Source organism: Ictalurus furcatus, chromosome 26 (genome assembly GCF_023375685.1).
Source record: "Ictalurus furcatus strain D&B chromosome 26, Billie_1.0, whole genome shotgun sequence".
NCBI lineage: Eukaryota > Metazoa > Chordata > Actinopteri > Siluriformes > Ictaluridae > Ictalurus > Ictalurus furcatus.
In genome coordinates, this window is record NC_071280.1 from 9,721,309 (window position 1) to 9,733,399 (window position 12,091).

A 12,091-nucleotide genomic window follows, 5' to 3' on the forward strand; every position below is an offset into this window, starting at 1 on the left:
TAAATCAATAAATCGTTATTCAGGAATGTTAGCTTGAATCCTGAATTAGTCTGAACCCCAGTACAAACAAATTCATACTGAAGTCCAAAAAGATACCAAAAAGTAGATTACCAGAATACAGGCTTGGTAATGGCACTGAGACTCAGTAGTTGTGACTCAAATCTCATATCTGTCATAGTTCATATTTGAGCATACATAACTGCCTTGAGAAGCATGGTGAGAGCACCATGGAAAGAGAAACACTGAGCTTGTAGTAAGTAATAGTCGGAACCAACATGGCTACCGATGACAAAATGAGAAATACACATTGTCTGTACTCACCAACCCTCTTCCTTGAGATCTACCTTCCTGCAGGTTTCATACCCAACCAAAATCTAACACACCTGCTTTAGTTGATCAAGAACTTCTTAAGGCAATGATTCGGTCAAGGAATGGTCAGGTGGGCACGATTATAGTTGGAGCTAAGTCTTCAGGACGATAGATCTCCAAGGACAGGGTTGGTTCCCACTGTAGTACAGAAAACACCAATGGTTTAATTAGTACCACTAAACTCAATCTAGCATGAACCCTCTTAAAAATATGTTAAAAGTATGTTCAATGTGCTCTCTGATCTTCTCGACCAATACGTGGTGTATATTTTTAATTATTATGTCTACTTCTATGTACTATTTCAGAAGAGGTGTTTGCTAGTAATCAATTTAAATGTCAGAGTTAGTCCCAGAAAATCCCAGAGGCAGGGGTTCATCAGTGACATCATAAGTGGTGATATTTGTTTTTTGGGGGTCATGGCTATATGTGTGATTGGAATCACAGGACATTTGCATATACTAAGATGTATTTTCTCAATGTGTTCCTCAGACTTTGGTTTTGGAAATTTCTTTGTACCTGGAAAGCCTCTGAATACCTGGTGTGGAAGTCCGCCTTATGCAGCACCGGAGATCTTCAAGGGAAAGGAATATGAGGGACCGCAGCTAGACATCTGGGTAAATTTATTGGATGAACTTCAGTCCCATCGTCCATAACTAGACAGTTGGAATGTGGATTTTTAGTTTGGGCCCATCAAAGCTCACTGTTTTGTTTTTGCACCATTCTGTGTCAACTCTAGAGAGTTGTTTGTGAAAATCCCAGGAGATCAGCAGTTTCTTAAATACTCAAACGACCAATAAACCATACTCAATGTCACTGACATCATATTTCTCCTATTCTGATGTTTAATATGAACATTATGCGACATTAAACCTTATTTGATTTTCAGAGTCTAGGTGTGGTTCTCTATGTGCTAGTGTGTGGATCGCTGCCCTTCGAAGCTGCCTCACTTCCAGCCCTGAAACAGTGTGTCATAGAGGGACGCTTTAGGATTCCTTACTTCATGTCACAGGGTAACAATTCTATACACTCTCGAGCCATGACTAATTGATATGTGTGTCATGTTGAGCTAGTCAGTCTTCAGCGTTCTTCATCTTGCTCTGCTCTCATCCAGAGTGTGAGAACCTGATACGGAGGATGCTGGTGGTGGATCCAACCAAACGTATCAGTCTGGCGCAAATCAAGCAGCACTGCTGGATGAAAGCTGAGCCGATAGCAGTGTGCCAGGCTTTATTTAATGTTCCTGAGCCTGAGAGGCACGGCCAGGCAAAGAGTTACAACGAGCGAGTGCTCAGTCTCATGCAGACTCTGGGCATTGACAAGCGGAGAACCGTTGAAGTAAGCTGAGCTCGGGTCATTTTGTAGGTGCTTCAAGTATCTAACTTGTCAGTGTAACATTTGTAAGAAAATTGTCGAAATAAAAATGAGCTGCAAGTGAGCAAAAGCATTCTGTGTTAAAAGAAATTATATTTTTAAACATTATATTTATTTATTTAAAATTTGCTTACTTAAAAGTTCAACATCAAAAAGTTAGGATGCCATTGTGATATTTTTTGCCCACTATACCACTTCACATCTGTATTTATTTCTCTAGTCTTTACAGAATGACAGCTACAACCACTTCTCGGCCATTTACTGGCTCTTGCTGGAGAGACTGACGAACGGACAAGAACAAATCAAAAACGCTCCAGATTGTTACACCCCACCAGTGTTGAGAAATTCATTCCCTGCAAGCCGACCCATGTTACCGTACAGAAACACTCCCTCTCCCAGCAACTTACAAGGTGGATTAAGCAGAGCGATACGAGTACAGGACAGGAGCACCATGCACAGACACACTGACCCTCACACTGAGGTGTCATCCTTTAAAAGCTGGTGTCACCCACCAAGTAAGTACACTGGAATTGTGTGTTAATGTTACAAGAACATCGCAAAATAAGGAGTTATGAGCTATTTAGTAATTGCGGATGAACACTATTTTTCAGGCCAAATTTCAACTATTAAAAGTTTGTTCATTATCCTGGTCCCTATTCGGTGCACATCCTGAGCCTATCCCGGGATCAGTGGGAGGGAAGCAGGGGCACATCCTTTGAAGGGACACCTGGCTATTGCAGTGCTTTTAATTCAGTAGTAATGAAAAGTTAACCCAATTTTGCCAAATAGTTCAGAGTGGACATCTTCCCTAATATAAGGCCAGTGAATGTGTTCAGTTCAGGTGTAAAACAATGTATTCTTAAATATGAATGAATGTTGGTTTAATTCGTTTTACATATAACAGAATGCAACAGCCGTTACATACAGTAACACCACAGAGTATAAATACACAATAATATTTGTTTTTAAAAATGACTTTGAGCAATAATGTCAACGTTAATACACAATAAAAGACATTTTTTTCTCTTTATATACAGAAAAAAAATTGTAAGAAGTTATGTAATAAGAATCTTGTGTAATAAGTGTCTTCGGCTACTCGAAAAACAATTTATTACAGTATTTTTTTTTTAAAGAACAGTTTTATAAATATTCAACATGTGACTTATCTGTCTGTCATTATCTGCAGATATTGTGGTGGATCTAGTGGACAGTGCCACTGCAGACATCTCTCCCACCTCTTCCTTCACTGTCTCCAGCAGCTCTTTCACTTCCCCTGGTGCTCTTTTAGACCCACAAAATCGTATGAACCAATTTCCTGGAGAGTTTCCTTTTTCACTGAAATCAGAAAGAAGCCCTTGCACTCATTCATCTGTCCTGAGGTTCCAGACAAGTCTGCAAGTTCCCAATTTCCAGGAGGGCAGAAGAGCCTCAGACACGTCACTGCCCCAAGGTAAGATTAGCGTGGGTTCTAGTACAAGAGTGTGGAGACAGAAGAAGTTGGAGATATACTCATGACATGAAGGAAATAGTTATACCATTAATGTTGTTTGCTACCAAATTCTGTTAAACAAGTCTATTTAAACAAATTCTGTTTTCCCGTTTTCCCTCACTAGATAATAATGCAGCAGAAGTGCACATATTACATGTCATTTAATGTTGGGAATAATGCTAAAAATTCTAAATGTATACCCTGATATTCAGTAAATATAAATACACATCACTGCATGTGCGATGTAAAAAAAAAAAAAAAAAAAAAAAAAAGAAAGAAATGAAGGTAAATCACGTCATATCTTTTTCAACCTTCAATGTGATATAGTAACCAATCAAATTTAAATGAAAAACAAACACAAACATTTCAGAGGGAAGTGGAAATAAAAAAAAATAAATAAAAAAAACCCAGAAAATACTATCCACTTAGTATCTACTATACTAAAAACATGTAAACAGTTAGACTGTAAATTTAACATAGTGTTTAGTCTTTACTATTACAAAAATACCTTTGTCCAGGTCATTGCAAAAATATGGTCTAAAATTAATCATAAAACTAATATTTAGGCGTGTCAGGGTGTTTTATTCCCCTTACATTGTTTTATTAATTAAAGAATGACACATTATACTTCTTATGACACGTCATACTTTTCATCAGTTTATAGTGTAATGTTGTGGAATGTATGACAAAGCAAGTTACATGCTGTTATTACTTACATTATATCAGCTATAAACAGTCATTCCAACATCAGCCTCCATTTTTCCCTCTTACAGTTAATAAGACAAGAAAAACAAATACACAGCGTGTCATGGTAATTGGGAACATATACAAAAGTAATTTGCAGAGTCCAGTTCATATACAGTGTCATGAAAGATTAAGCTTCAGGCTAGGAGAGTTTGTAGCTTTCCTTGTAATGGCATGCCAACAAATTGGAAGTGCAACAAACTGTAACTCTAACCCTATCTATTATTTTATATAAGGTTAGAAATGATAGCTATCGTTTTAGTCCTTTAAAGTAACCTCAGGTCTGTTGAACAGAATAAACTCGGTGTTCTACATTAACACTCTTACAGGTCTGTGGGCTTTTCATGAGCATTTGAGCAAGAATGTTCACACAACAGGCAAGTTTGGTTTGAACAAAGTTCCTGTGCAGTACACATGGCCCCCAATACCCAACCCAGAACACACTAATAAATCTCCAGCACAATCATGGGAGCATCTCCATGGCCAGACTGAGGGCCTTCAGCACCATCAATGGTAAGAATCTAGACACAATTCTTTTTGTCAGCTAACATCCCATGGAATAAAAAAGGGTTAAAAAATAGACTTGGACTTGTAGAAAATTCTCATTGGCCTGTTACAATCTGTTTTTCCTGCACATTCAAACATACTTTGTTTATACAACATATTTTAACATGCTATATTTATGGACTTGAATGCATTTCCAATACATTAGTGCACTGGTGCACCGTACTGTAATTAGTTAATGAAAATACAAATTTTATGTTTACATTTCAGTCAGTGAATCAAATTTTATGTATATATTTAAAAAAAATAATAATAATAATTTTTGGTTTGATATGCAAAGATATGAAAATATTATGCTTAAGTAGTTTTTATTGGTTTTACACTATATACTTAGTGTTTTTAACGCTCTGAGCAAGTTTTTATTGTCTTGTCTTTTTGCAGGACATCTAATATTCGTTCTCCGCATCCCCATCTGCCACAAAAGCCTTCTCCTCCTCCTCCTCCTCCTACTGCGGCTATCCAGAATCACTCCATCCATCCAGCACTACACTTTGAGAGTCACTTAACTTCTTTATCCACTTCAGGTTACCGCAAATTCCACTGCAACCCTTCATCCCTCCTTCACACACCGCAGAGACTTCTCTGTCCTCAACAATATCCACCGTCTCACTCTTCCTGTGTGCCAGCAACCTATATGTGCTCCACTTCTAGCTGTTCTTCCTCAAACATGGTGGATTCCACCAGACTGCTCCTGGAGGCACAGCTGCAGATAAAACCAAGCTCACGCTGATGTTCATTAGTAGTAATGGAGGTTCCATTGTTCCTGGTCACCTCTTTTGATTTTATAGCAATGTAGCAACAAATTCTAGAGCTGTTCCACTTACAGCAGAATTGACAAATCTATCATTTTGACCTGGCGAAAACACAAGGGTTTATAAGTCCCTCTGCATAAGAACATCTGCAAAATGACTACTGTACATGTAAATGTAAAATTCATTTAATATTGAGTCACTTTTACCTCCACAAAATAATGGGAACACACATATTTCTGGGCTGCTGTTTAAAATGTTATTGACTGCTATTAAGTGTGCAAAAATACTAATGGAGGAGCAAAAATATCCTATTTTTATTCCCAAGCACCTTATCCAGGGTCCTTTAGGGGTGTTTTTTCTCATGTATTTCCATCCATCCATTTTCTCTACCGCTTATCCTTACTGGGTTGCGGAGAACCTGGAGCCTACCCCAGGACTGGGTGCCAATCCATCACAGGGCACACTCACACACACATTCACACAACCCTTCATACACTATGGACACATTTTGTACATGCCAATCAACGTACAAAGCATGTCATTGGACTGGGGGAGGAAACCGGAGTACCCGGAGGAAACTCCCAAAGCACGGGGAGAACATGCAAACTCCACACAAACAGCACTGCAGCAGTAATCGAACCCCCCAACCCTGTATTTAAATGAGCAATAATTATTCTTTATGTTCCTTGTATTGCTTGATATGTACAATACAATCTGACTGCAATTGGAGTAGATGGATGATAATAGATAGTTAATCTGTGGCATCAATGATCACATTGTGTGTGCTTTGTATTGTGTATAATCTGTATTTATTCACCCTATGCTTATCTCTGTTCATATTTTGATGCCAAACCAAAGAAGTATTTATTCATTCGTTGTAAATATACAAGGATGAATGATGTGCATGTTCTAGTTGTTGGCAAATTTCTTTCTTAACCCTCAAATGAATTCTAAATGTGCTAGCTTTCTCAGATATAAATAGGCACCATGCTGAACATACACTCATTGACCACTTTATTAGGAACACCTGTACTCATTCATGCAATTATCCAGTCAGCCGATCATGTGGCAGGAGCGTAATGCATAAAATCATACAAATACAGGTCAAAAGCTTCAGTTAATGGTCACATTAAACATCAGAATGGGTAAAAAACTAATATGACCTCAGTGAACGTGACTGTGGTATGGTTGTTTGTGCCAGATGAGCTGGTAGCTAGATGAGGTCAGATTGGTTCCAGCTGTCAGAAGGCTTCAGTAAATCAAATAACCACTCTTTACAACTTTGGTGCGCAAATAAACCTTTGAGTTAGATGGGCTACAACAGTTGAAGACCACATTGGGTTTCACCCCTGTCACCCAAGAACAGGAATCTGAGGCTACAGTGAGCACAGGCTCACCCAAACTTTACATCTTAAAATTAGAAAAAGACCAGGCAGCATTTTTTTTGCTTTGGTTAATAATACAACTTTATTGAGATAATATTCTTAGTACATGCCTCAGGTGAGGGGCGTTTCAGTAGAGCAAGGTTAGAAGAGAGAGAGCAGAGAAAAAAATCAGGTGACATACAAGCTAAAGAGAAAAAAAAACAGACACAGGTAAGGAGGAACAGTTAGGAGGCTGGATGGTTGTATATAGAACCATCTTGCAAATCACAGCCCTACTTAACAGAAATTAATTTTGTAAAACCAAATTCATTTTTTCTTGTTTGACTTCTTCAAAGAAAAGTAAATCAACTTCCTTAATTTGGTTTTGTTCTGGAGTGGCTATACTTGAAAGAACTTTCCAAACAGTGGCCATCCTTTCCTCTTAATCTGTTTCTCCCCATTATACTAGATTATAATAATGTCAACAATTAGAGCCCCTGCTGAGCCACGCTCATGCCCGATCATGCACTTATCTAAGAGGAAGGGGCAGGATTGGGTTTGTCATCGTGGGTGACAGGAATGGTGCGATCTCCACGCCCGTATTCTGAGCCACCTGTTTTTGGGCCGCAGAGAGTGAGCAGGCCATCACCTGAAAGCGTACAGGTGATGGCTGACTGATCAACATTTGAGGGTAGACGGTAGCGGCGGTGGAACTCCCGTGAGATGTAGCCATGGTCGTCCTGTGGGAGAAGGTGGAGAAGAAAGGAGAGGAGAGGCGTGAGGAGGACGTAATGACGGAAGGTTGGAGAAAACATTAAAAGATAATGATGGTAAGAAACATAACCTCAGGACCTCATATTTGCTTTGTGAGGTTTAAGATGAGGAAAGACTGGTCTTTTTATAAAAGGATCACAAATATTTAAGAAGTTTACACAATATAACATTGCAGGCATAATGTATTGGCATGTAATGCAGTGACACAAACATATTAATTGGGTCATCTAGACGTGTCTTTGTAGGTTTTATCAAGTATATGCACTGTATCTCTACAATACTGTTTTATCATACCATAATCCTAGCTGAAGACAATTTCATAAATGAAGCACAGTCCATTACAATGACTGTTGTCTAATAAGATGCAGGCAATTACCACAATTTCCAGACAAACAGCACATGCACAAATATGCACGTTCACACGCTGAACCAGATTTACAGTAAAGGGTGGTTTAACCTATAAAACATTACCCGCAAGGCTTCACCAACTCCCATAGGGACATTCACCCATGACGCAGAGACTACGTCCATCTGGTGAAAACATTCCAAGCTGTTTCCCCTAATCAGTGCACTCCTTAAAACATACATAAAATGCTGATGGTATGAGTTGAAAGGGTGAGAACAAATTAGAAAAGGAATGATGTGGAAAAGAAAACAGACCATGGTGCAGGAAAAGAAGACATGGCAAGACGCTTTCTGTAGGCTGCCAGACCTCTGTCTCTCACACGCTGGAGAATACTTAAGTTAAACATATTTTAATTCATTTTAACGTTTTCAAATTTTAAATATGTCTACAGCACAATTCGTGCATCCACACTGAAACTGAGTTATTGCCAAGCCTTTATTCAGGAATGATTATCTCATGACTACAACTGCATGTTATTCATCGTGTTAATTTGCTCTGTTTTAATTAACACATTTGCTAAGACTCAGGCATCAATACTATACCAACTACACCATATCTCATCCCACCCAGTCAGTGTGTTAAGAGTTAGGAGTGGTTTTTAGGCCACAGGAAAGAGACACCGTCATTGCAATACCATTTTTCATGCTAAGTACTTTTAGATACATTCCTCCACCATGAGCTGCATATTGATGTCTAGGAATGAATATGAATTATGGTGGATGCATTTAAATAACCCCAGTTGCTTATCTTTTTATTCATACGTGTAAATTGTGCCCAAACAACTCATCGTAAAAAGTCGGTGTTCAGAAATAACCTGAGGGGCATTCCACAGTAATCGAATGCAGGGCCATTAACCTTGTCACCCCGATTTCCAATCCAACTATGCCTTTAAAGCACTTCCATGAGAGGTCTATTACTATGCAGTACATTCAGACCTTATTAATTATATCTAACTAATGATGATTGTACTGTTGTAGGTCTTTTGACCAAATCCCTTGATCATCAAAGCCACTATGAAGCCAATACACTGTCCGTTTATATTACACCAAGTTATACAACCAATTAGATTCTTGGCCATATATCCTTAAGAATTAAATGGTGCCACCCCTTAGTGTTCTTTTGGTTCCCTTTACCAGCCCACATGCAAAAACCTGGACACACCACTGAAAGAACCCTGCTCAAAAAGCCAGATAAAAACCACTCCAAGATAACTGGGTAACAATTTGGACAAACGATTTGTTCTACAAATAAAAGGAGAACATACTGTATACTAGCATGTGCACTTGAAGCACAGCTCAGAAGTCAGCTCACCTGTCTCTCCCCATGCTTGCCCTGAATCTCCACATAGTCATCTACCACCTTTACGTTGAGTTCCTCAGGGCAGAAGTGCTTCACATCCAGGTAAACCAAGAACCTGTCCCTGTCAGACCTCACCTGGGGAAGAAAGAAACGATGCAGTGGATTAAAATAATCAAATGTAGGTCTCATGCAAATCTCTAGCAGACCATGTAGTCTGTGGCCTGAGTGAATGGTAACTCGTAAGATTACATTAAAATGAGTCTTACACTATCAATTCAACTTCTACCTCTTGAAATTTTAGATGATAGTCCAGTGCTACATGCTGATAGGACGATAGGATTATGCTAATCACGTTTCCTTTTGGATATTTTTTGCCATCCCTTCATATCCTACTGCATGTTCTGTTACATAAAGCACATTTGTCTTCTACATGACAACTTGTAGAAAAAAAACCAACTCAAAAAGCAAGATCAGTAGCTTCAGACCTTCTGATAGATACTTCATCACCTTTACATGTAGGCCAAATATTTTGCATAATTTAAACTTTTTCCTGCTCCAAACACACCCGATACAGCTCATGAGCTAATTATCAAGTCCTTCATAAGTTGGATCAGGCATGTTAGGAGTAGTGAATTCCTTCAGGACTGGAGTTATGGATCCCTGAGACATCTCTGAGACCTCTACTCTCAATCCACAGACAATCAGCCCCTTACCTCAGAGATGCCAGTGTTGGAGGAGTCCAGGAAACTGCGGAAGAGGGAGTGGCGGTAGTAAGGGCTGATGGTGGAGGAAGTGAAGGGGAAGAGGTCATGATCAAACAGACCTTCTCCAAAGAACTGATCAAAGAGGCGAGATGGGTAGCTCAGGGCACGTCTGAACCACGGGTACTGGATGGCAATATCCATAACTTCTCAGCTTCCTGTTACTTGGTCAATCTTGGTCCAATTTTGAGCCTTTGCTTTGGACACCCTTTAAAAGCGTGTGCTTGAAGAGAATAAGTGCAGTGGAGGGAGCTGAGAGGAGGCTGTGCAAGGATCCAAGAGTAGACAGGGGTTGTCTAAGGGTGTGTACTACCCTCGAATGTGGCCACAACATGCCTTTATATACAGAAAGAGCCAAAAAAGGGGGCTTACAATCGGATCTGTCTGGAATGGCATGAGCTCATGGTGGGATTGGTAGTGTCAGCAGAATGGCAGTGATCACAATCTGGCCCTAGCTTACAAAAAAAAACTAGAGTAGAGGGATGGAAGTTGAATGGCTGGGGAAAATTAGAATAGGTCATGGTTTGGCAAGTGAAGCACCTTGGGCCTCTTCCTATAGTAGTCCTGGAGTTGACTACAGCCGCATCCTGGTGTCAAGTTACTGTGCAGAGTGTTGCATGTGCTCTTTGTGTCTGTTTGGGTTTCCTCCAGGGTCCTCTGGTTTCCTCACACCTTGAAAAAGCATGGCAGTAGATAGACTGAATACAGTAAATTCACCCTAGGTAAGAGTACGTGTTTGGTGCCCTGTGGTGGACTGGTGTCTCCTCCATAGTGTATTCCTGTCTTATGCCTACTGTGTCTGGAATAGTCTCTGGCTCCACCAGGTCACCTGACCAGGATAAGGAGGTTAATGAAGATGAAAATATGAATCAATGAGAACTACCAAAGTAAAAAGCTGTCTCAGTAACTTGATCATTGACTCAATAATAAACAATGCTTTATCCCTAATTCATTATATTGTATATCTTTTAGTTGCATTCAGCAAAAAGAACTAAAGCAAATATAGGTCTCTATTCCAGTAACACAATCCAATAATGATGCTTACAGCAAGCAAAGGGAGCAGTGTGTCATTATCAGTGAACTAAGTAAATAAGTTTAGTTAAATAACTGGCTGTGACTGGCCTCAACAAACATACATTCTGTGTGTCTACACTCAGGTCAGGATCATTGTAAACTTTTGCCCTGATCCCAGATCTGATGGTGATATTTAGGTAAGCCTGGGGGCATTTGCCTCACCCCCGTGAAGGCTTAACCAAAATGCACCAGTGAGGTCTTTTTCCAGCTAAGCCCTATGGCTGCAACAAACACAAGCCAGCTTGAGTGCTTGGGTGTTTTCCAGCAGCACAGTCAGGGGCTGGATATTACTGGCCTTTAAGCCCTGGACACATTTTCATCTTGCTCAGCAGCTTTTGATTGCTCATGGCTTTTTCTCAATGGGCTGAACAGTGAGAGGATAAACCACAACAGTTATAAGAATGCCATTCTGACCTGGTTCCAATAAAGAGTCTGCATCCATAGAGCCAGTGCTTGATAAGGCTTAATAGTAAGTCATGCATGTTTGTGCTTTTCTAAAAGTCTGGAAAAATGCAGAATTATGAAATGAATAACACCAGTATTAGCTAAATCTAATATCATTAAAGCTATCTTTATTAGTGACCTCAGTTTTAATCAGGCCATCAGTAGTAAATAAAAACAAATTGTTAAAATCAGTTTACTGTTTATGCAGATTTTCCCATGGGTTTACTTCCACCACCCAAAAACATGTTGGAATCATTGACTATGCTAAATTGCCCCTTAGGTATGAGTGTGTGTGCATGGTGCTCTTGAATTGACCGATATGCCATTCAGGACGTACTGCCACCTCACACCCACAGTTCGTGTGATAAGCTCCAGGCAAAAGCAGATACTGAAAATGACCGAATGAACCTCCCAAATCTGTTGCTACTAGCAACAGTACAGCATAGTGCAAGCAATAGTAATGACTTCCAATACTTCCCATTTGCTCTTTTATTAGCACATTAATATTCTTACACAATTACCTCCACTGCAATGTGCAGCTGTGCCAACCAAGCCCTCGGACTCTAGGCAGCATTAGAAAAAAAAAAACCAAAAAAACAAAACATGAAGCACATCGCCCTCTAGTGGTAATCAGTTTAGAGAAATTTCTTTACAAATAAAAATAGTTATCTAGAAAATGA

At 39.6% G+C, this 12,091-nt stretch overlaps 2 protein-coding genes across 3 annotated transcripts in view; one reads left to right on the forward strand and one right to left on the reverse strand.

Annotated features, from left to right (window-relative positions):
* Nucleotides 1-6,294, forward strand: part of LOC128602354 (putative serine/threonine-protein kinase SIK1B) — a 9,661-nt gene extending 3,367 nt beyond the window's left edge. For both annotated transcript variants that reach the window (XM_053616110.1, XM_053616111.1), the window contains exons 6-12: nt 859-983; nt 1,256-1,379; nt 1,481-1,704; nt 1,961-2,255; nt 2,927-3,190; nt 4,303-4,486; nt 4,919-6,294. In XM_053616110.1, the coding sequence (XP_053472085.1) occupies nt 859-983; nt 1,256-1,379; nt 1,481-1,704; nt 1,961-2,255; nt 2,927-3,190; nt 4,303-4,486; nt 4,919-5,267 (1,565 nt within the window). In that variant the 3' untranslated portion in view covers nt 5,268-6,294. The remainder of the gene's footprint in view (nt 1-858; nt 984-1,255; nt 1,380-1,480; nt 1,705-1,960; nt 2,256-2,926; nt 3,191-4,302; nt 4,487-4,918) is intronic.
* Nucleotides 6,295-6,727: 433 nt separating this feature from the next.
* Nucleotides 6,728-11,969, reverse strand: cryaa (crystallin, alpha A). The gene is made up of 3 exons (XM_053615474.1): nt 9,846-11,969; nt 9,145-9,267; nt 6,728-7,393 (listed from the first exon to the last, which is right to left on the reverse strand). Exons 1-3 carry the CDS (start codon nt 10,035-10,037, stop codon nt 7,187-7,189), a joined length of 522 nt encoding a protein of 173 aa, XP_053471449.1. The 5' UTR covers nt 10,038-11,969; the 3' UTR covers nt 6,728-7,186.
* Nucleotides 11,970-12,091: the final 122 nt, after the last annotated feature.